Raw genomic sequence first — 23,735 nt, 5'->3', positions numbered from 1 at the left:
AAAAGCATAATCAGTAGGTACAGCCCTAAAACATGACTCCTACATACCTTGAATCATTTTCATTCTCGCCTATGAGCTAATTTTGGATTCTTCCTCATTAGTCATGTTGCACGGCTGGAATACTAGCAGATAATCCAGAAACCTATGATGTATTTCAGGCTACATTTAATCACATGCATGGTTGTTCATCTCTTCCTGCCATGTCATGCCGTTCACAGTCTGACTCTCTACACATGTCCCCGCATTCCAGGAGTGCCGCATTCTGAAGAACTTCTCCTCACTGCGAGCCATCCTCTCGGCCCTGCAGTGCAACCCCGTGTACCGGCTGAAGCGGACCTGGGACGAGGTGTCCAGGTGTGGGAGGGAAACCTGGTGGAGGTGGGGGGGGGGCGTCCCAAGTGTAGACTTGACCACTTACCGTTCATTCATTGGAATAACATCGCGCCCCCCCCCCCCCCCCCCACGATTGTCCTGACAGGGAAAACTTCCGCATATTCCACGAGCTGTCTGAGATCTTCTCGGATGAGAACAACCACTCCCTCAGCCGGGAGCTGCTCATCAAGGTAGGTCAAAGGATGACTTATGCACTCCTCCCCCAACCAGTCTTACGCCTAAAAGCAGGTCAAGCTGCAGGATATAGCAGCGATCGCCCATTTTTAATTGAGACAAGATGCCTGGGTGCATCTCGCTTTAGCTTCTGTGTCGAGTTATGCTGTTAATTCATCATAGATTTTCAGCCTAGATTAGCGGAAGTGGGAGCTATTCTAGTAACTGTATTTCTGTACGTTTCTAAAAAACTGTAGCCCCCCCCCACTTAGAGTTTACAGGTAAGCAGATGTTGTGGCTGCCGGCATTTCATGTTGTGCGTACGAGAAATAGGTGCAGGACCGGGCAACCAGTTTGGGGGTGGTATCGAGGCTGGGTGGCAGTTTCAGTGGTGAAAAAGCCCCCCCCCCCTGCTTTATACAGACCATTGGTGTCACATTTCCTGCAGCAGCTGCGAGCAGAGCAAGCAGAGTGCATGAGCAGAGGTTTTATGGGGGTTTCCTTCGTGTCGGGGGGCGTCGGCCACGCATCCACTCTCTGTCGGTGGGTGATCGTGTGGCCATTTGCTGTGACTCTGGCATGTCGGCCCAGCTAATGACTCATCTGCTGACAGGGGCCCTTAATGTTGGCCCTTGTGTTGGGAGTTTTTGTGGGGTCACTAATTATTTGCCAAATTATTCACTTGTTAAGGACCAATCTCTGTTCCTAAATGCTCCTTCAAGGAACAAAGCTTGAATTCTTTGAGGAACTAACCTCCCCTTAGTAAAGCCTACCTGGGAGGGGCTGTTGTGACGGGGGGGGGGTGTATACTGGGAAAAGCTAAATGCCCATCCATCGGGCTGCCAGTGCAAATTAGAAAAACAGTTTTATTCACATAGGTGAGAATGTCATGAATTTGAGTTCCCATGGCGATGAGATGTTCGTTGTCATGGAGTTGCACGTGTCTTACATCAGGTGAAATCATGCAGTGAAAAATGGAGGGATAGAGAGCTACAGCAGGGAAGGCAGAATGAGGAAATGGAGGCCTAGGGGGTGCGCATTATCGGCATTGGGGTTCCCTGTCAGTGGCCGAAAGAGAATCAACAGCAAGTCAGAGCATTTCCATATCGAGACAGCAGATCTTTGAAGAATGTCATGTAGAGCTGGCCGGTATGACCAAAAATTTATATCACAGTATTTTTCAAAGTTATATCGGTTTCACGGTATACGACGGTATGACTGCGGGTTTACCACATTTTACCACATTTTACAGAACACATTTTTGTTTTAGTTTTTGCATTGTTCCCACATTAACTATGTTTTATTGTTAGCCATTACGCCTATCCGCTACCTTAATGATAACATACGGCTAACATGTTTGTTGGCTAACTGCTTATAGATAAACGGCTAAGGTGAGCGCCGGCCAAGTTAACATAGTTGCTGGAACACGAACTTTACTGACCTCGCGAAATTTCTCATAAAGACTGGGATGTCGGTCTTTAAGATGCTTTGCTAAGTTTGACGTGCTGCTTGATTTTGTCGCCAAAACTTTGTAGCACTGCTTACATAGAGGCTTATCGACATCCTTAGCCTTTCCATGCTCGTCTGCAAAATACTTCCAAACGCCACTTTTGAGTTTTTTTTTTTTTTTTACTAAAGCAGCCTGCAAAGTGCCTTCAACTGCGTTTAGCGGTTATTGAGAGGAGGGGAGGGGCTGCGCGAGTGTGTGTGTGCGCGTGCCTGTGCTGTAGTGGTGTCGTGTGTGGTATATCTAAGCAAACATACATTTTTAATATCAATCAGTATCTGAGAATCGATTTTTGACAACCCCAGTCTCTCGACGTCAGCTATATCTTCCGTTTCTGATCTTTCTCGGTACATTTTTAGTGGTGCAGCAGTGAAAAAGTTCCCCCCTTAAAGAGTTTCCAACTGCGGCACTTTCCGAATGTTGTTTAGGCTATTTAAAGCGATATTGCGTTATAAGAAAAAAATCATATTATAACAATAATAAAAAGCTGTTTTCGGTATGAACCGGTATACCGCCCAGCACTAATGTCATGGTGAAAGTGATCCCTGATCGTCACTGTGAAAATGCTCTCCTATCGTCACGGTGACAGTGATGCCTGATCGTCACTGTGAAAATGCTCTCTTATCGTCATGGTGACAGTGATGCCTGATCGTCACTGTGAAAATGCTCTCTTATCGTCACGGTGACAGTGATGCCTGATCGTCGCTGTGAAAATGCTCTCATCGTCATGGTGACAGTGATCCCTGATTGTCAATGTGAAAGTGATCCCTGATCGTCACTGTGAAAATGCTCTCTTATCGTCACGGTGACAGTGATCCCTGATCTCCACACTGAGTCAGATACCCAGGCTACACTGATTTGTGACTTGTCTTCAGGAAGGGACCTCGAAGTTTGCCACCTTGGAGATCAACCCTAAACGGGCTCAGAAGAGGCAACAGCAGCAGAGGGATTTGGTAAGGGGGGGGGGGGGGGGTGGCGAATGGTGGGGGGGGGGGGGGGGAGAGAACAAAACCAACAGCTGAGAAACATGGACAAGCAGGATACTTCTGCAAGAGGAAGGAAGGGAGCAGAGAGAGGGAGTTAGAGAATGAGACAAAGGGAGGGTGGAGAGAGAGACGACAGGTGGGTGTAATGTGCGTGTGGCTGGTGCCTGCTGAGTAGATGGTGAGGTAAATGGGCTCAGTGAGTGTTCCAGGACCAGGCCCACCGGGCAGTAACAAGCTACCCATCCACACTGATCCCTGCTGTCTCAACATAAGATCAGGCGTGGCCGTTATTCATTAAACCCCATTTAAAACGCCCTCCATAGTAAAAAGCTAGCTGAGCGAGTGAACATGGCATAATGTGTGGGGGTTGTTTTCTTAGAGCGTTTAATTTTCTCCTTTTAATTTTTGATAGGGATTTCGACATAAGGGAGGCAGCGCCCACTAGTGGCTGTGACTCACCTGAGCTGCAGTTTGCAAACAACTGAGAATAATTCATTGTAATTACACGACTCTCCCTGTACGGCAGTAATCACGCCACTGCCGATTTGGCATTAACCCTTTAAAGCTTGTGGGGTGTTAGAAACATTGTGATGCAGAAACTGGCTTCACTGCTACGACAGGCTCACCCCTCCCCCCCTGTGTACTGCAGAGCGTGATGCAGGGCACCATCCCGTACCTGGGGACCTTCCTTACAGACCTAGTCATGATGGACACGGCCATGAAGGACTACCTGGATGTAAGTGTGCCCCTGCCTCCCATCTCACCCGCCCCCCCGAACTGCTCTGTCCATATAGAAATCCGTACAGAAGCAAATTGTCCCACCAAACTGACTCCTCGCTCTCCATTTCCTGTCTAGGGTGGCCTGATCAACTTCGAGAAGAGAAGAAAGGTGAGGATTGCTACTGTTACAGAAAATTATGCAGGAAACACCTTTGTTAGTCGTATCTTGGAAGCATAAGTGTAACCATGCCGGTGGAGATGGAAGTGTAACCATGATGATGGAGGTGGAAGTATAACCATGCCGATGGAGGTGGAAGTGTAACCATGATGATGGAGGTGGAAGTATAACCATGCCGATGGAGGTGGAAGTATAACCATGCCGATGGAGGTGGAAGTGTAACCATGCCGATGGAGGTGGAAGTGTAACCATACCGATGGAGGTGGAAGTGTAACCATACCGATGGAGGTGGAAGTGTAACCATGCCGATGGAGGTGGAAGTGTAACCATGCCGATGGAGGTGGAAGTGTAACCATGTCACCACACTGTTTGGAATCGTCACAGCACTCTGACGCTGGCAGTGTGTCTGTGTCATACTGCCTCTCTGAGAGGTAAAGGCCGGTGGGGGGGGTAAGCGTCATGCTAAGTCTCCCCCCGTCTCTGTGCCCTGCAGGAGTTTGAGGTCATCGCCCAGATTAAGCTGCTACAGCTGGCCTGTAACAACTACAACTTCACACGGGACGTACACTTCAGGGAGTGGTTCACGGGGGTGGAGAAGCTCACAGAGGCAGAGAGGTAAGGGAGCAGGGGGATGGACTGGCGTGGAGGGAGGGACAGAGACCTCACAGGGACAAAACACAGGCACAAGCTCACACACAGAGGCACAAACACACACACAGAGGCACAAGCACACACACACAGAGGCACAAGCACACACACACAGAGGCACAAGCACACACACACAGAGGCACAAGCACACACACAAACACAAAGCGCTCAAACATCAATGCATTTTGTACAAAACACAATCAGGTACAAACGTACATAGGCATCAGCATACATTTGCACAAACATGACAGACAAACACACAAAGAGAAACGAAAGACAAGCATGCGGACACACAAACACAAACATCATGAATGATCTGCCTCCACTGAACAAAAATGAATAAAAAAGTTCCTCAAATGATAAGAAAAGCTAAAACAAAACCGCAGTGTCCTGGCGACGCTGTCGGATGTCTGAGGGCCCTTTAAGGTCGCCAGCTTGTCCGGTTCACCCTGCCGCCTCCGCGCTTCACACAGCTACAGCCAGTCCTGCGAGATCGAGCCGCTGTCAGAGTCGGCCAGCAACACGCTGAAGGCCAAGAAGAACACGGGCATCATCAAACGCTGGAGCGAGTGAGTCTGTCACTGCACACCCTGCCGCGGGGTTAGCGGACATGCTGTTTGACTGTCAATCAGCAACACATCTCTTATTACTTTTACGAGTATATTTACGATGACACACTGTGCATGAATATGCTGATGAATAATAATAATAACGACAATAATAATAATAATAATAATTGACAAATTATTATTGTTGTTATTATTATTATACTAACATGCCTATATTTCTGCCCATTGGAGCAAATGAGATGAATGTAGATCTAGGGTATAACATCTCATCCCCTCCTATAATCTGACCAGCCTCCAGGTTAAATGCGCTTGTCCTTAAAGCCCGCCTTTGGGAGACCCCACGCAGGGTGCGGTTGCCATTTCCCTGTTTCTGTTTTGGGTAAGCTTTCCCCCCCCCTCGCCCCCCCCCCCCCCCCGCCCAGCCGGCAGCCTGCCAGCACAGAGGCCAGCTGCAGCAGCGTCGCCAGCTCCCATTCCAAGTCCTTCGACCAGCTGCGCTACGGGCCCCTGCTGGGGGGCACGGGCGGCTCGGGGACCGGCGGCGACGGCGGCGACTCCCTCAGCGTCACCTCAGCCGGCTCCAGCAGCTCTGACGTGGAGGAGATCAGCGTCAGCTTCACGTCCGACTCGCCGGACGCCCACGAGAAGAAGGTAAGGTCAGGGGTAGCGGCTCGATGTCAACCTGTAACTCCTGGTTCCCCAGTGAAAAGCACCTGATTCTCTACTTTTAAGCTGAGTGACCTAAACGATCATGTGTGCTTTGTCCATAAATGCTCACAGCAGTAGTTTGAGTCACGATGCCTCAAATTTTTCTAAATGTGCATTTTATACAGATAATTATTAGCAACTCAGTGGCTGCCTTCTGACCAGTTTCTCGCGGTCACGTCACACGCAGCTTGACAGCGTTTTCATGCACAGTGATCTTCTGCTGTGTCCCACGTGAGGGCTTGACTATGCAAGCCCCACCCACGGACTTCAAGGCGTGCCCTCCGTTGCTGTGGTGATCGGCCCCCCCCGGTTGGCCACCTTGTGACTACACCTCTGATTCCTTTCCCCCTTAGACGTCCACGCCTTCAGTAAAACATTCCAGTTCTACACTGGGGAGGGAAGGTGCCATCCCTAACCTCGCACCCACGGTACTATTTTGACCCCACTGCTTTTCATGCTCCATCTCTCACCTACGCCGTCCTTCACGATTAGACTCCTCCTCTTTTGGGGTGGGACTTCCTGGGTGTCACACCACAGCGCAGTCATTTCCTGTCTTTAGCTGGCGCCTGGCATGTTTCTTGGCCCTAACATCAGTGTGTGTGGCCGTAGTACATAGAGCATAACTAGCTGTTTTGAAGGCAGGTCCTGCCATTAATCCTGTTAAAAAAAACTATGACAGTAGATCTTCCAACATTGTAAATTCTGCTGGCATGAAGTTGAAGCCGGGGGCTTTTCCTTTGTGTTGTTGCAGTTAACGAACATGGGAATTGTGTGTGTGTGTGTGTGTGTGTGTGTGTGTGTGTGTGTGTGTGTGTGTGTGTGTGTGTGTGTGTGTGTGTGTGTGTGTGTGTGTGTGTGTGCGCGCGCCTGCGTATGTAAGGTCAGTGCAGTTATTGTCTGTGTGATATGGACTTAACCACTGACGTCATATTTATTTGACGTCATTTGATTTGTTTGCAGCGAGTGTAGCTGTGACCTTTAATTCTCTTGCGGGGTCCCCTGGCAGACACCAAGGGATACCCCCTCAATACACACTGAATGACTAATTATACAGCCGAGGTTGTGCAAAATATGGCAGCTGTTGTGGGACGCGGTGTGTGTTACCAAGGATACCGTGTGAATAGGTGCACTCCTGCGTAGAGTTTGGCTGTGTGCTTGGGTTTGGCTCACTGCACATTCATCCTGCTGTCTTCATCTCTCGTTTCCTCCTCACTCAGTCTTCCACCTTCCTATAAAGATCAAATCTCTTTTATCTGGAATGTCTATTCATTGTAATGTTTGCAATTTTTATTTGTGTCTAACAATGACAGTGAGAAATTTATTTATTTATAATTGTTATTGAATTTGACCCTAACCAGAGTGGGTCCTTCTGTCTGTTGCCCCCTGCTGGACAGTTCTGGGAGTCCACCTTGCTGTCATCCCTGGATACTTCGGGGCTGGGATCCGGCTCCGGCTCGGGCTCCAGCAGCGCCTCTTCGTCCTCGGTGTCGTCCACACCGGTGGCGGCCTCCCGCTCCCACAAGCGCTCTGTATCGGGTGTGTCCAGCTATTCGTCGCTCTCACTGCCCCTCTACAACCAGCAGGCAGACGACTGCTGCATCATCCGCGTCAGTCTGGATGTGGACAATGGCAACATGTACAAGAGCATCCTGGTATGCAAGGGTCGGGTGCGGGGAGAGAGAGGTTGGGGGGAGAGGGGGGAGTGATGGGGGGAGGGAATGGAGAGTGGGAGAGATCAGGGGGTGGATAGACAGAGGGATGACGAGGAAATAGAGGAAAGGAAGAGATGGAGAGATGGGGAAACAAGGAAGGAGAAAAAGACAGGGAATGGAGAGCTGATCAGAAAAAGAGGTGTGGAGGGAGAGAGGAAGGCATGAAGACAGATGGAGACTTAGAGGTTAGAAGGTTAGGGTTCTGCACAGCCAGGCCTCGGTGCTGTCTGCGCCCTGTGTGGTATGAGGAACTCCAGTTCCTGTCTGCACAGTCAGGCCTCGGTGCTGTCTGCGCCCTGTGTGGTATGAGGAACTCCAGTTCCTGTCTGCACAGCCAGGCCTCGGTGCTGTCTGCGCCCTGTGTGGTATGAGGAACTCCAGTTCCTGTCTGCACAGCCAGGCCTCGGTGCTGTCTGTGCCCTGTGTGGTATGAGGAACTCCTGTTCCTGTCTGCACAGCCATGGAGTGACTCTTAGTGTCTCTCAATCTCCCAGGTCACCAGTCAGGATAAGACCCCAGCAGTGATCAGGAAGGCTATGGTCAAACACAACCTGGACCGTGAGCGACCAGAGGACTATGAACTGCTGCAGAAGATCTCAGAGGAGAAAGGTGGGCCATTTATCCTGGCTGTGACACTGCTGCCTGTACTTTTCACCTGTACACGAGGTTGCAGTTATGTGTGTGCTGGGTGCTGTGAAATTTTTCAAATAATGTCATCATCAACCCAAAGATTAGTGCTGTTTAGGTTAGTGCCTAACCTATTTGGTTCTTCGGGTATTAATGGCCTGTGGTCTTGATCTAAAGAGATGCATTGTTTTCGTTATTTATATGGAAAGGTATTTAGCTTTGGGGGCGGCATGGTGGTGCAGTGGTTAGCACTGTTGCCTCACACCTCTGGGATCCAGGTTTGAGTCTCCGCCTGGGTTATATGTGTGCGGAGTTTGCATGTTCTCCCCATGTCGTCGTGGGGTTTCCTCCAGGTACTCCGGTTTCCCCCCACAGTCCAAAAACATGCTGAGGCTAATTGGAGTTGCTAAATTGCCCGTAGGTGTGCATGTGTGAGTGAATGGTGTGTGAGTGTGCCCTGCGATGGGCTGGCCCCCCATCCTGGGTTGTTCCCTGCCTCGTGCCCATTGCTTCCGGGATAGGCTCCGGACCCCCCGCGACCCAGTAGGATAAGTGGTCTGGAAAATGGATGGATGGATGGTATTTAGCTTTAGCGGTGCAGGTACAGGACCCCCGTCAGAGGATCACCAGCTGACCCTCCCCTGAGGTAGCTGTCATGCCAGATACTGTCTCTACATGCATCGGACCTGACACCCCCCTGTGTGTTGGTCTGCCCCTGCAGAGCTGAAGATCCCAGACAACGCCAACGTCTTCTACGCCATGAACTCGACGGCCAACTACGACTTTGTGCTGAAGAAGCGTGGCTTCGCCCGCGGCGGGCGTGCCAAGCACGTGGCCAGCTCCACCCTGCCGCGTATGAAGCAGAAGGGCTTAAAAATCACGAAAGGCATCTTCTAAAGGACCCGACACCCCCCTCACCACTGAGAAGGAAGTCCTCCTGCATCCTGTCCTGCCTTTGACCCACGTGCCCCAGCCCCCAACACTGCCGCAGCCCTGCGGGGGCCCCAGCCTCTCAGATCCACCCAGGTGCTTTTGGCCAGAAGACAAAATCACGCGGGGAGGAGCCAGTCACCTGCCGCTTAGTCCAGGAAGCGGACCAATAGCCAGATGGAGGCGGGACCTCACGCCCCTGAAATACTGCTGTCACACAAGCAGGCTGGCTCACACCCCTGAAGCCACTGTCTCTTCCCCCACTGGCAGCACCCCTTGGAACTGGCTACCATTGGATGAGAGGTTGGGGGTCACTTTCCCCCAGGAGCAGAAGAACGGAGTCCGGAGAGTGGGACGTTAGGCAGTGTCGTACTGTGCATCGCGGTGCCTTCCAAAACTCCCGCGGAAGGGGGAAGGTTTCTGACGATGACTGCTACCTTAAGGAGGGCGGGGACTGAAGTCTGAATAGGCCACGCCCTCACCCTCCTGACTTTGCACGTTCGGGGCAATGCAGGCCCCTGTGGATCTCTGGGAAATTAATTTAGAAGTGGAAAACAACTGAATTTTTCGGCCATACTGGGAAGGGCATTATAAGGAACTTTCTTGCTTCTTTAGTCTTGTTATAACTGCGGTTATTCTTTTTTTTTAAAAAACAAAAAAACATCAAGAAACATTCCACCTCTGGTTGGTGCTAAATGAACATAAAACACAGCAGCCAAACAGCCCCAGCTGAAGGTGCAAGCGGAGGGAAAGAGGCAGGAGCTGCAGGGGGTGTCGCTGATTCACAGAGACTGGCGGACTCTCTCATCAGCAGGGTGCCCGCAGAGTCCAATGATGACGGTTTTACCCGGCCTTGTTGCCACAGAGGTGTTTGTCAGGGATCCCCGAAACCGTCTGATGGACCCTCAGCCTGTCCACTGAGCGCAGCAGGCTTAGACAGAGAGAGCACCCTGCCCCCCCCCTCCTCAAGCAGCCACAAGACTGACATGGAACAACGCAGATTCATGAAGCAAACGACGGCGGTTTTTAAAGTGTCAGGTTTCACTACATGTAGACTTGGAACTTCTTCTTATAGCAGGTGGAAGGACACGCCCCCCTGACAGTCTACTCCGCCCCCCCTGGCTTTTTTTTTTTTCTCATTGTATGGACACTGTGATTGGCCCCTGGTGGGGCCCCGGGATGCCCCTCCCATGGGAGAGAAATGTAATGAAAACCAACACACACATAAACAACACCTTTCATTGTTTAATTCCACAAGTAAATAAACCCAAATGAATCAGAGAATCTAAGTGAAGTGGCAGAAAGTGAGGGAGGGGGGGGTTTATGGGGTTGTAATGTTAGACGGCATCTCTGCTAGAGATTGGTATTGTGCACGTGAGAAGGTGGAAGAACGAGGGGAGAGTGAAGGTGTCCCCGTTTAACAGGAAGAGACAAACCCAGGCGCACAGCCTGATCCACGCCCGCTAGTAGAAATGAATAAAGAATGTACAAATGCTCAATCACAGCACTGTTAAATTTATTCATGTTGAGTGGTCATATTGATTAGTATGGAATTAGATTTAATTGGCTGAAATCCTGTGTTTGTGGGTAAATCAAACTTGTGTTGGATAGTTATTACCTCAAGCAGACATTGCATTTGGGTTTAATATCGGTATATGGCATTGTGATAAACAATGGGACCAATCAGGTAATTCTGTATCTTAGTGTGTATGAGGGATGAGCTCTGTGTAACCGCTGACATACATATCAAATAATTCTGGATCCCCCCCCCTTTTCCAAGAGACTATAATACTGTCTTGTCCTTCAGCACTCAACCATGTAACAGAACACATAATGTTGGTTGCCAACAGTTTCACAGGCAATGTTGAATTTTACTCCAGGCCTAAAGGTGGCGCCAAACAGCTCATTACCTAATTGAAACAGGAAACCCCTGCATGGCTGGTTCCATCATAATGTGGCGATAGCCAGGGTGCCTCATTGTGGAGTTCTAGGCAGCATTGTGGTTTGTCATTAAGGACTAAGGATCACCCAGCATCCTGGACTTCTGTTGAGTGAAATGTGTTCAGTGTTTAACTGCAGATGTGGCTTTTTTTGTAGTTATTTGATTGGCTGAAGTTCCCTCTCTCCAATGTCAATCTCGGGTGAGGGAGCCAATCAGCTTTTTTGGAGGGAAGTCTGGGGCTGGCCAGCGATTGGTGTCGTTGGGAACTGCATGTATGTCTGTCGGAGGTACTGTGTGTTTGTGTATGGGTTATGGGGGGGCAAGAAACCTAAACCTTTGCCAAAGACCTGTTGTGGAACATGGGTACTGATTTACCTCTACACCTCCCAGAGGCATCTCGCTCATCGCCTGTCTGCCAGCCGAATCGGACAAAGGCCCCCTCTGTCTCAAAAGGCCGGCCAGAGTCTGCCGCCATTTTTTTGTTCTGTTCAAAAAAGAGAAACAATGAGTTTTCTAACAAACTACAGTCTTTTTTTTTTTGTTTGTTTTTGCGTTCGTTTTGTATTTTTTTTTCTACAAGAAAACAAAAAAAGTTCTTTATAACTTCTTTTTTTGTGTGTGTCCTTGCTTTATTTATTGATTTGTACATAGCGGTTTTTGTGTAACATTGTATATTTTTCTTTCTTATGTAATTATAAATTAATATATATAAAATATGTACATATATATACAAAGTTTATAAGATGGTCATTGTAGGTGCACTCGTTTCGGGGATACCGCCTGCTTTTTTGCTCTCCATGTTAGTTTAGCCTTTTGTATAATGGATTCGGTTGTTACCCCTTTCATTCCTAAGTGCTGTTTATAAAGCTGAAGAGAAGAATCATCTAAATAAAAGCCTACAGTGTGCTGCAAGGACGCCTGCCTGCTTGTGCGAGTAATAATTGCCCCCTCACAATCCCACCATACTTCCCCATCTTAATCCAGGCATTTTAAGTTAACATTTGTTTAGAAATATGTTAAATCTCAAAAAAAAAAAAAAAAAAAATGTGTTTGTCCCTTGTGAAGCCTGTGCTAATTTAATGTGCTTTGAGAAATCCAAAAATACAGCTTTTTTTTTTGGTATGTGTCCAGCGAATGAGGTTAGAGATGTGAAAGCGCGCCTGCATGCAACCAAACACAAACATTAACTTGTTTTTATACAGCGTGAATAATTAACACTTGATACTCGCACACATTTTAGGTCTGAATGTGTATAACTACAGAATAATTGATTTAGAAGCTCCACGGCTGGATGTCATATGACTGACTAGGGTCATATGAGTAAGTCGCTGCAGTTTTTTAAACTCACCACTTGGTGGAGCTATAGGATCCAAAATGCATCTGCTGAGCATCTCGCAGCATCGAAATTGGTTTTCTACTATTACCCCCTATTTCTGCAATTCATTTGTTGTTGGTGTAATATTATTTAATCTTACGACATGGCACTGTACTCCCAAAAAAATAATAATGATAAAAAGACTAGAAATACAAAACGAAGCACATATTTTAGTCTAGAATTAGAGTACTTCAAAATGATTAGTAAACTATTATAAAGTATAAGTTAGTTATTATAAAGTAACCTCTTTCCTGTGTTCACTTCAAACAAACTGCATAATTTTAAATCCTGTAGAGCGAGTAGAGCAGTGAAACCCATAGTATAGTGAAAGTATTGTTACTTAAAATGGATTTTTGGATGGATTTACGGATTGATGGATGCATGTCGGGTGACATGGGAGGACAGTGGTTACTGCTGTTGTTTCACACCTCTGGGAATGGGGTTCGAGTCTCTGCCCAGACTCTATGTGTGTGGAGTTTGCTTTTTGCCCCATGTTGTAATGACGATTACTTGGGGTTCACTGGTTTCCCCCTAACAGCCTATAAACATGAAAGGTGAATCAGTCCTGCCACATTATCCGTAGGGGTGTGTGCCCTGTGACGTGTCGGACCCCACCCTGGGATATGGTTATTCCCTGTCTTGTGCCTGTAGGCTCTGGACCCCCACAAACCTGCACAGGACACGCAGTTATAGCTATCGAGATGAACGGGGGCTCGTTCCGTTTCCGAAACATTGCATTGCTGTATAACTGCAAAAGGTTGTAATAGCCCACAGTAACTGTGACTTTGAATTTCAAAATTTATTTATTTTATTAAAAACAATAAAAGCTGTAGTTGCAATTTTCCAAAGAATAGTTCTCAAACCACAAACAAATTTTATTAAGAACTTTCTTCAGAAGGATTTCTTCTTCCCGAAACATAAACAGAGGAGGTTAGGGCTGCTTTGCGTATGCTGATGCGGCTCCGCACGCACGTATTATGTTAGCAAAGTGAAGGGCCTCACTGAGGGCAGGGGTGCATTAGCCCCATCATTCTTGGCCCCGTCATTCTCGGGGTCAAGTTGTGGATGATGCGTTGCCCAGTTGCCATGGCTCCCGCATCCCTACTCAGCTCAGAGCCATCCCCGGCTCCACTCCAATGATAACTCCAGCACCCTTTTGAGCTGACACAGACTCTTGGCGCCATCGCGGGTGGGGGGGAGTAGGGAGCATGTAACAGGTCTGTTTCTCACAATTACGCCCCCCCCCCTCCATCCCCCACCATCTGACTCCTGGCCGTGTGCCCTCAGTCGTCCCCAGCCTCTGTCCATACTTTCATTAAACCAAGTTTCTTCCGGAAAGAAAGCACAATTTCCCTATTTACATGTATTTCTATCCTTCTACTGTACTCTTTAATGAAAGTATATTTAAGGAAACGCAAATAAAGGCAACCAGTGAAGGAATTTGATAATGAAAAGGTTTTCCAGATGTTTCTGCCATTAATCTTGAGTGTGGGACATTATCCAAACTTTAATCTTGTGTACTATGTGCAAGTCTATGGTTTTTTTCATTGTAGTAGGCAATAACTCCAATTTCCCTTTGCCTTATCCAGATAACATATGGCTGGCTATATGACATAAAAATGTTACAGTGAATTCTTGGCAGTAGGATTTTGTCCCAACTGTTTGATTAACTTTTTCATTACAATCTAAAATGTATAGGGTGTATGGTCTATTATCATTAAATTGTTATTTTTATTCTGTGATGGGTTGGCCCCCCATCCTGAGTCGTTCCCTGCCTTGTGCCCATAGTCTCCAGGATAGGCTTCAGCCCCCCGCGACCCTGAATAGGACTGGTGGTTACAAGAAATGGGTGGATGTTATTTTTATCATTAAGATGAAGATGCATCTTAAATTTCAATTGTAGCATTCAATAGCGTGGGGACTGTTTTTAACCTATGACGTAATTGCTGTTATATTCTCATTGAGACCAAAATTATCAAACATATTATGGTTGATATGTTTTAATATATAATTTTAATTCCAATCTGGCACCAAACTGATTGATAATTGTTTCTCTACAGCCTTACAACAGCCACAAAAAAAGTTTCTTGTCTTTTGAACTACTGAAACAGGCCTATTGAAGCCCAACTATTTTAAAGTCTAATCATGAGTAGTGAAACAGGCCCGTCAAAGAAAAAACAGAAAACATATTTTTTCCATCAAGAGTGGGGGGGGGACAAATATTTATTCAGAAATGTCAAAGACAAGTGTGTGTGCCTAGTATGTGGAGCAAGTGTTGCAGCTGCGAAAGGATGCAGTGTGGAACGTGAGTTTACCACAGGTCACAAGAATTTTGAGCATGAGCTGAAACCTGGATTGGAAAGGCAGAGGTCATGAAGAAATCTCAAGCTGCAACAGCAGCGTTGTTTAAAGTAAGATACCCTTTAACACCAACTACAATAAGAAGCCCTTCACTGACGGTAGATTTCTTAATGACTCTTGTGGCGGAGCCCTTATTGAAAGATAGGAAAAAAAGGCTTTGATATATCTACTACATCAGAGGTGCTGTTAGGCTCCAATACCATGGCAAGAAGAGTTTCTGCTGCCAATAGATGCAAAGGGGCAACTGAAGAAACGATTCTGCGAACAGAAGCAATACTGCCCAGATTGCCATTTTCATTAGAATGATATTTTAAGAATTTTTGATATTGTAAACTTTGAAAACAACCATCAAAGGAGTGGACATGTATAAGAATATAATTTACAATGGAGAGGAGGCCATTCGGCCCATCAAGCTCGTTTGGGGAGAACTCTACTAATCGCTCAGAGTTAAAATCTGATCTAGCTCTGATTTAAAGGAACTCAGGGTTTTAGCTTGCACTACACTAACTACAAGAAGTGCTTCCTCAAATCCAGTTTAAAATATTCTCCCGCTAATTTCGACCTATGGCAACGCTGTCTGTAGTCAGTGACACAAATAAATAAACGCTCCTCCGCTACACTGGATGTTTCAGACTTGACTGTATACGTTGTGACACGTGCTTTTAACACTATGCCAAGCAACACGCGCGCTGTTTGTAAGCTGCATGCGTAGAGGGTGCGCCGTTGACGTGGCGCATGCGCAATGGTTCGTTTTTCACAGCCAAGATGGCGCTAAGCAAAACTTTTGGGCAGAAGCCTCTTAAATTTCAGCTAGAAGAAGATGGGGATTTTTACATGATTGGATCAGAGGTATACCTGCTACTGCACTATGTACCCGCGTAAAGCGTGCATTTGATCTCAGGAGCGCGTGCAGCTGGTTAGTCGGGCTTCGGAAACAGTTCTAGGTCAGGAGATCTGGCTCGCAGCTAGCTGATTAGCTAGCTGGTTAGTTAACGGCTTGGTTTTGAATGAATGAACTGTGTACTGGGTTGACCTCGGTCCCTATTTACGCACCAGTACCGTTTCAGTACTTCTGTTGGACTAACTAGCTTACTCTCTCCAGAGGGTACTGTAGCCAGTCTGCTGCTCGTGCTTCCGACGTGTCAGTAAGACACAGGCCTGCGTTGTTTCTCTCTTTTTGTTGTTGTTGTTGGGGCTTAAACGTCATATTATATCATGTTTTGACGTATGTTGAATTGACATGTCTTGTTTATTATAATGCCAACAGGAATAATTGAACCGAAGCCGTAAGCTCACCCAGCTAGTGGGTGTTTGACGTCTGTAATATTTACGTGTCCAGTTGTGTTTTAGTGAAATTCCCACTTATTTATAGAAACGGTTAATGGCATAATCTTAAAAGCAATGAAAAGAATGCGAACACCGCTCCATCGCTGAAAGGCCAGCACTACTCTTGTCTGTACTGTTTAACTCAAAAGTAACCAGAGGAGGTCACGGTGGTTTTGATTACAGGGTCGTTAACGTTCGGTGTTATTGAAAACGGTCAGGACGATTAATCATGACGGAGAAATATAGACGGGTTGTCCTTTACAAAACATTAAGAGCACATGTTTAAAATTTGTTAAAGGTGACCATTTTCCCATCATGCTGCTGTATTTGTGGTAGGACAGATGTTTGTTTTTTTTCTTCTTGCAAAACCTTGATTAATTTAAGGCAAAACATATAATCATAAACAAGTCAGCCAGCTCCCACTGGAAACATTTTATGACTTCAATATTACACAGCCAGCTGGTTTCATAGCTTCGCTGATGTCTGCTGTCTCCCCTCGGGACAGGTAGGAAATTATCTGCGTATGTTCAGGGGTTCCCTGTACAAAAGGTACCCATCACTCTGGAGGAGACTCGCTTCGGTGGAGGAAAGAAAGAAAATAGTAGCATCGTCACACGGTGAGTATAGCTTTCATCCCAGTCATTGTCCCTTTCTGAGGTGTCACGGGGCAGAGATTGAGCTCTCTGTCTGCAGATGATTCCTCCCAAACCCAGTCAAACAACCATAAAGCCTCATCTCCTGGATGGCAGTATCTTCAGTGTTTCCTCTGTGTTAGATCATGGTTACACAACTCTAGCCACCAGTGTGACTCTGCTGAAGGCATCTGAAGTGGAGGAGATCTTCGAGGGAAATGATGAGAAGTACAAAGCCGTGTCCATCAGCACAGAGCCCCCAGCCTATCTCAGGTGTGTCTTTCAAAGCCTCCGGAAAGTGGTGCGGTGATTGGGAATCTTGGGGATGTGTAAGTCATGTAGACGGGCAATAGGTAACCAATGAAAATCAGTAGTGAAATATCCATGCTTTTGCTTATGGAAGGGAAAAGTAAGATACCGTCAGATATATCATTTAGTGACTGATGCTTTAATTTTAGAGCCTCTCCTTCCATTACTCTCTCGATGGGTTTTGGTGTGCTAAATCATTGGTGGGCATGAAGGACTGCTGTATGTAAGTAAGGGATTGAATAGAGGGTTTGTGATTGGCTGCTACATCTGCTGCCCTTATTTGGATGGTGTTTGATGGGTCACTTTGTCCGCAGGGAACAAAAGGCGAAACGGAACAGCCAGTGGGTCCCCACACTTCCCAATAGCTCGCACCACCTGGATGCTGTGCCCTGCTCCACCACCATCAACCGCAATCGCGTGGGCCGTGACAAGAAGCGTACCTTCCCTCTCTGGTGAGTCCCGCCAGTGGCCGGGCGAGCGAGAGAAAGCCGCTTGCTGAGTTTGTCCGTCTCTGTCTGTCCCTGCACATGGCGTTGAATCTGCCAGTGAACCCATACAGGTGCCTGTCTGTTAGAGAAATGCAGGCGTCAGTCTGGACTGTCATTCATTGTGTTCTTAGGGCAACGTCTACCTCAGCAGCGCTGCCCCTCTTTCCATTGCACTTTCCACTTTTCTCTGTGTTGAGACGCATCCTTGCAGATTCATTTTACCAAATGCCTCAGTTTTGTTTAAGCTGCCCGATATTATCAGGTGCTTCGTATTGAATTCTTAGCTCGGCTTGTTGTAGGCTGAAATAGGTCTGACATCCTATTGGCTGAATTTGGAAATTGGGGGCTGAACTTTCCTGTCTAGTTCCTCCTGTTTGCCTTTTGGCGGTGCCTGCATCCTCTCCCATCTTTTCTGTTTCCCTGTGGTTAAGAAAGAATCCAGGCCTGCCTCTGTAATCCGTAAACACTGTCAGCTCTGCGAGGTCATGCCCTGCCTGGGTGGACGCTCGTCTTCTTTATGATTATTTTCCCCCTGGCTCCTCCCTCTTGCTCTCAGCTGTTGTTTTTTTCCATCGCATCCTACGGGAAACACGAGCAGCCCCCACTTCCTGACTCGGCTCTTTTTTTGATGGACTCCGGTCTTGGCGGTGACCTTTTACTCGGAAAGCTCGTAGACCTCCTGTTTCTGGCCATGGCGAGCCTGATTGGGCCTGCTACGGCACACGCCTGTAATGGCATACCTGCAGCCTCCTCCATTAAAATCTCCACTTGTGATCCTAAATGTTATTCTTGTGGTCCTGTCCACCCCCCGCCCCGTCCGCCGTCCGCCACCGCCCCACGACCTGTCCGCCCCCCGTCCTGTCCGCCACTGCCCCCTGTTCATAGTCTAACGTAAGATTGAATACTGGCTCAGCTTTATACCTGCATAAGGACGTGACCTTTCTGCAGGAATCTATGGTGTCAATTTCAAAAAAGGCTCCGTAGTTTTTAATGACTGGCAGCAAACATCAGGCAATCATTAGGGCTCCTGAAAGTGTAACGATCATGTTTCTTTCCTATTTTAATCCCAATCTGAGCAAAATATTTTGTTTTTGCTGTTGTTTTTGGTTGGAGATTCGTACTCCGGGATACCCAATACACGGTTGTATTTCCTGGGAATGGTGAATTCTTGCTGTTTATCAGTCATAACAAGGGGCCATGTCCCTGGCCCCCGCGGCCTCTGTGGCCTTGGAGGGGGAGTACCAAGGCTATCTGGGTGTTACACTTGAGTTTCTGCTACAGCTCTTTCCTCACCTTGCCTCCAGGGTGTTTCACACCTTGGCGTTTCACAGCTGGCCAAGACATCACGGTCCTATGGCTTTCATAGGTGCAACTGTCACCTTCTGTATCCCCCCAGCCCCCCCCCCCCCCCAAATTCACCATAGTAAATCTCATGACATCTTACCATAATTGTAAATCTCAATGAACAAAGCCAACCAGGGCATGACAGATTTGTGTTTCAGAAACTTTCACTGGAAATTTCACCAATTCCTTACGCGGTATTTTCCGTAAATAACGATGGGGTGGCAGTTCAGTCCCCCTCCTCGTCATTTTACTCCTTTCCAAATTTTCTGTCGAAATCATCTGTCTTGAGTGTTTGCACATGATTTCCTGTTTTCCTCCTCACCCTAGCTTCGATGACCATGACCCCGCTGTTATCCACGAGAACGCCACCCAGCTGGAGGTCTTGGTCCCCATCCGCCTGGACATGGAGATCGATGGACAGAAGCTGAGGGACGCCTTCACGTGGAACATGAATGGTACGGCCGCGGGTTGGTCGGGGTCGTGACCCCACCTGCGTTTGTTTTAGAGGACAGTGGCCCCGCCTTCTCCCAGTCGTGATACGCTGAGTCTGCCCCCCTCCAGAGAAGCTCATGACCCCGGAGATGTTCGCCGAGATCCTGTGCGACGACCTAGACCTGAATCCCTTGACCTTCGTCCCCGCCATCGCGTCGGCCATTCGCCAGCAGATCGAGTCCTACCCCACGGACAGCATCCTAGATGAGCAGACAGATCAGAGGGTCATCATCAAGGTATCCAGTCCAATATCTTAGGCACTGCAGCTTTAAGTGCCCCCCGCCCCCCCACACACACACCCCCCCTTCTCACCATTGAGGGAAAGGTGCTTCTGTGAAGCAGATTTTATAAAAACAAAGCAGGCTGACTTCACGGGTCGCGCTCTTCAGTTCACGTTCCCAGCCCTGCGCTGTGCCTCTTCTCCCCATGTTGAGCAGCTCCCTAGAGGGCTCTACTTTCCACCCACAACCCAAAAGCATGCAGTTAGCTAAATTGTTCATGGCTTGTGTGCCTTCTGACTGGACTGTCCGTTCCGGTCCTGGGCAGCCCCTACCTCATCCCATCTGCTTCCTGGGCCTGGTTCCAGCCTCACTGTGACTCTGTACTGGGGTGGTGGTCATGGAAGATTAATACATAACCAGTTGTGGTGGGGGAAGTTTGTGAGTTACTTCAAATACGACTCATCAAAGCAGCTAATTGTAATTCTGTTTTCCCGCTTTGAACTAAATGCAATCAGTGGAGAAAAACCAGGCATTTCTTTTGCCTGGTAAAAATGCTTCTGTGATGTATCCTACTTGTATAGGAAGATTGCGTTTTACACGTGAGAGTCTGCAGTGAGCCCGGATTAGGCTTCATGCTCGTTGTACTGGAAAAGCTGTTGGGGGGGATGGATGGATGCATGGATGGATGGACTCATTTGGGAGGTGCTTTGATGGATGTTTTCCAGAGCTGTCATTGAAGTTGGCTTGTCTTTCTTTGCCTTGAGCATTAACTGTTTTCTTTGGAAGGAATCAATCAATCCTTACCTTGGGACATGGAATCTTGGAGTACTTTTGGAATAAGTTGCTATTGTGCTGTGTTTTAGTTTTTGGCAAATCGCAGCATGCAGTCGGTTAGCGATTAGTGCCTTTAGAAGGCGTTTCTCAAACTGGGATGTCGTACCTGGTTTCCCGGTGAATCCTAAGTCATCTGTGGTCTCCCTCCCTGCAGCTGAACATCCACGTGGGGAACATCTCCCTGGTGGACCAGTTCGAGTGGGACATGTCTGAGAAGGATAACTCGCCAGAGACGTTTGCCCTTAAGCTGTGCTCCGAGTTGGGCCTGGGCGGCGAGTTCGTCACCACCATCGCCTACAGCATCCGCGGCCAGCTCAGCTGGCACCAGAGGACATACGCCTTCAGGTACCCCCGCCCCCTACTGGAAAGGAGCATTCACTGCATCCCAACACTTTTTGGTGTTGAGTTCCCAAGAGCCGGGCTTGATAGCTTTTATGCTTGCATTGAAGTCTTAATCATTTTCTTTCACACACTCATAAAACTGACTTCACAATAATGTTTCAGTTTACTATCAAACCCCCCCCCCCTTCTTTTTTTGTAAAGCCCAAATCAATAGAGTCTTGGCCCTGTTTGGAGTTGGGGTGGGGGGGGTGGCCACTCAGGCAGAAACCCATGACTCACAAAGTGGGTCTCTGGACTGCATCCTGTTTACTGGCCACATTTAGGACCACTCTCAGACACATTTATCAGCCCCCCCCCCTCCCCCCCCCCAGTTTCACGTGTGAAGCGCTTCCACATAATTCCTTGTTTTTGCAAAGGAAACGAATCCCGCTATTCTGCCAGTTTACGATTCTCCTGATTGGCTTGGTGATTCCTGCCTGACCTGCCTTTGTCCTTCACTCTGTCAGCAGCTGTTTCGCCCTCAGGTCACTGAAGTGCTGGACTGTTCCATACTTCCTCAGACATGTCCGTGTAACGCCCCCTCCAATGCTGTCCTAGTTCACCAGGTCAATCCGCCTGGACTGCCCGATACTCTCCCTCTATGACTTGCTGCTTCTCCCTGATCAGTGAAAACGTACTTACTTAGCATCCGATTGTGTCCTGAGCAGATTGTACATTACAAACATTCAGCTGTCGAGCAGTCGACTCGCCTAGTAACTGGAGCCTTCCGAACATAGCAAGAGCTTGAAAACACAACTGTTGAAATCAACGGGCAATGTGCAGCAATAAGCGCTTTTAAGGAACACAATAGACCTGGTAAGGGGTCTGCAGGACCCAAAGTGTTCCAAGAAGAACAGATGAGTCTTGAGGCATTTCTTGATGGTTGAGAGGGAATCTGATGACCAGATGTGGTTTGTTTTTTTTTCCCTCCCTTGCTTGTCTGCTTTAATAGGTCAATACTCTTGTTTTTTCGAATCCCTCACAAAGCTTTAGTCCTTCCGTTCTCACTCTGTTTTATGTTCTAAGTTTTTATATATATAATATTTAGCTTTATTAAATTAGCCTGACTATTTAAGCATTTGTATCAGTGGAACAGATATTTTTGTCAATAAAGCACTTTGTTGAATGCAGCTGACACCCCAGGTAAACACCGAGCTCAGATGTATGTTGTGCTTTTGTTTATTTCTTATTTTTAAGCTGTGAACGAGATTAAAGCCATACCTTGGCTAAAAGGAACCATATGTAATAGTGGCTTCATTCACAGCCTTTCCATATCCCTGATTGCCCTTACAGCTGCAAGGCTGTTCTGAAGTATAATACCCTCAAATTATCCATAAAACCAACCCCCTCCCCAGGAATATGACAACTTCAGCTTGTCAGACCATGAAAGGGGTAATTTTGGAATCACCTCTGGGGCCAGATTCTTTTTGTTTGTGGATTGTTCGGTAGACGCCGCACTCGGAACGAACCCATCGATGGTGCGCTGTGAGAAAAGTCCCGTTTTCAGACGTGCTGAAACGCGTGTAGCGTAGCGACGCGCTTCCTGCCGTTAACGTCTGCTGCGGTCTGGGGCCGATGGATACCTCTCTTGGAAAGCGAGCCCTGAAGCGATCGAGGTAGAACGAGATTAACGTGAGAGGAAGTGAAATATCAACTCGCCCCGGCGTCGCTTTCATCCTTCGCCGTTGGCGTCCCTCCCAACCTCATGCCCGCTGTCTTTCTGAGCTACGGTGTAATTTTCCTGCAGTGAGAACCCCCTGCCCACCGTGGAGATCGCCATCCGCAATACAGGAGACGCCGACCAGTGGTGCCCCCTGCTGGAGACGCTGACGGACGCCGAGATGGAGAAGAAAATCCGAGACCAGGATAGGAACACTAGGTAGGTTCTGCTTCCCCTTCACCCCCGCTCAGAGCCCCCGCAGTACCTAAATACATCCCTCAAGCGATTTAAGTATTGATCTGTACGCGGATCTGAAACGGTCCATGTTTAGCCGCATTGACTGCTTCGTGAGGCATGCGTATAATCGGCTGCGTCGCTGGCCTCTAGACCTCTGGTCTCTGCAACGCCGGGCTGTTCTCTGCTGCCTCAGACGTGTCTGTGTTCTTTGTTTCAGACGCATGAGACGTCTTGCGAACACGGCCCCAGCCTGGTAAAAAAGAAGAAAACCGAAGTGTGATACTGTATATAAAGACTGCTAAGGGGTGCCGGAGGTGGCCCCCAAGGGCCTCCAGGCGCTTGCTAGGGGCCTCCAGGCGCTTGCTAGGGGCCTCCAGGCGCTTGCTAGGGGCCTCCAGGCGCTTGCTAGGGGCCTCCAGGCGCTTGCTAGGGGCCGCCCGTCAAACTGCACCAGAGATATCGCCCCAGTCTCTGCTGAAGGCCTCGCCTGTTCCTGCTCGAGGCAGACGACCCCCCCCCCTGGCCGTGCTGACCAGGCTCTGCCCCCCGCCCTGCCCCTTTTCTGTCGCCTTCCTCAAAGCCTGACTGCCGTCCCGCCTCACCCCTGCGTGGAGGCTGTCAGTTGGTAGTTTCCTTTTTGTATAGCTGCTGTGGTCTGGTTTACTGAGTAATGCCTTTTTTTATTAAAGTTTATTTAAAATGCCTGGATTTGCTCAGATTTTCCTTTCGGCTGCCGCGTCACAGGGACCCTGGAACCTGCCTCTGGAAGTCCCAGCAAGAGGCAGGGTGTCGTTGCAGGACGCATTTTCACACGTTGCAGGCACATCAGGGTCACCGGATCTCCTGTGTTTTACCCGTTTTCCTTGCATCTGGGGCTCCGTTGCCAATGCGTAGCGTTCATGCAGCTCTTCTCGTCTGTGATGGAAGCCTGGGAACCACACGGTTCCGTTTATCGCAGTTTGTCCGATGTCTGGGCTCTCCCCCTACCCCAGGGAACCGGTT

At 48.2% G+C, this 23,735-nt stretch overlaps 2 protein-coding genes across 7 annotated transcripts in view; both read left to right on the top strand.

Annotated features, from left to right (window-relative positions):
• The window catches only part of LOC125746029 (ral guanine nucleotide dissociation stimulator-like), a 53,725-nt gene extending 41,737 nt beyond the window's left edge, over positions 1–11,988 (top strand). For all 6 annotated transcript variants that reach the window (XM_049019569.1, XM_049019566.1, XM_049019565.1 and 3 more), the window contains exons 7-18: positions 251–354; positions 479–563; positions 2,929–3,006; positions 3,689–3,775; positions 3,896–3,928; positions 4,431–4,552; positions 5,059–5,154; positions 5,577–5,805; positions 6,216–6,290; positions 7,257–7,514; positions 8,069–8,183; positions 8,923–11,988. In XM_049019569.1, the coding sequence (XP_048875526.1) occupies positions 251–354; positions 479–563; positions 2,929–3,006; positions 3,689–3,775; positions 3,896–3,928; positions 4,431–4,552; positions 5,059–5,154; positions 5,577–5,805; positions 6,216–6,290; positions 7,257–7,514; positions 8,069–8,183; positions 8,923–9,098 (1,458 nt within the window). In that variant the 3' untranslated portion in view covers positions 9,099–11,988. The remainder of the gene's footprint in view (positions 1–250; positions 355–478; positions 564–2,928; positions 3,007–3,688; positions 3,776–3,895; positions 3,929–4,430; positions 4,553–5,058; positions 5,155–5,576; positions 5,806–6,215; positions 6,291–7,256; positions 7,515–8,068; positions 8,184–8,922) is intronic.
• A 3,528-nt stretch (positions 11,989–15,516) lies between these two features.
• On the top strand, positions 15,517–23,436 carry smarcb1b (SWI/SNF related, matrix associated, actin dependent regulator of chromatin, subfamily b, member 1b). Its single transcript, XM_049021037.1, has 9 exons — positions 15,517–15,658; positions 16,641–16,752; positions 16,911–17,040; positions 17,391–17,528; positions 19,236–19,363; positions 19,470–19,636; positions 20,610–20,800; positions 22,584–22,715; positions 22,951–23,436. The coding sequence occupies exons 1-9, from the start codon at positions 15,545–15,547 to the stop codon at positions 22,988–22,990; spliced, it is 1,152 nt and encodes a 383-aa protein (XP_048876994.1). The 5' UTR covers positions 15,517–15,544; the 3' UTR covers positions 22,991–23,436.
• The last annotated feature ends 299 nt before the right edge of the window (positions 23,437–23,735 follow it).

The sequence above is a fragment of the Brienomyrus brachyistius genome, chromosome 7 (genome assembly GCF_023856365.1).
Source record: "Brienomyrus brachyistius isolate T26 chromosome 7, BBRACH_0.4, whole genome shotgun sequence".
Classification (NCBI taxonomy): domain Eukaryota; kingdom Metazoa; phylum Chordata; class Actinopteri; order Osteoglossiformes; family Mormyridae; genus Brienomyrus; species Brienomyrus brachyistius.
This window is presented reverse-complemented; position numbering and strand designations above follow the sequence as displayed.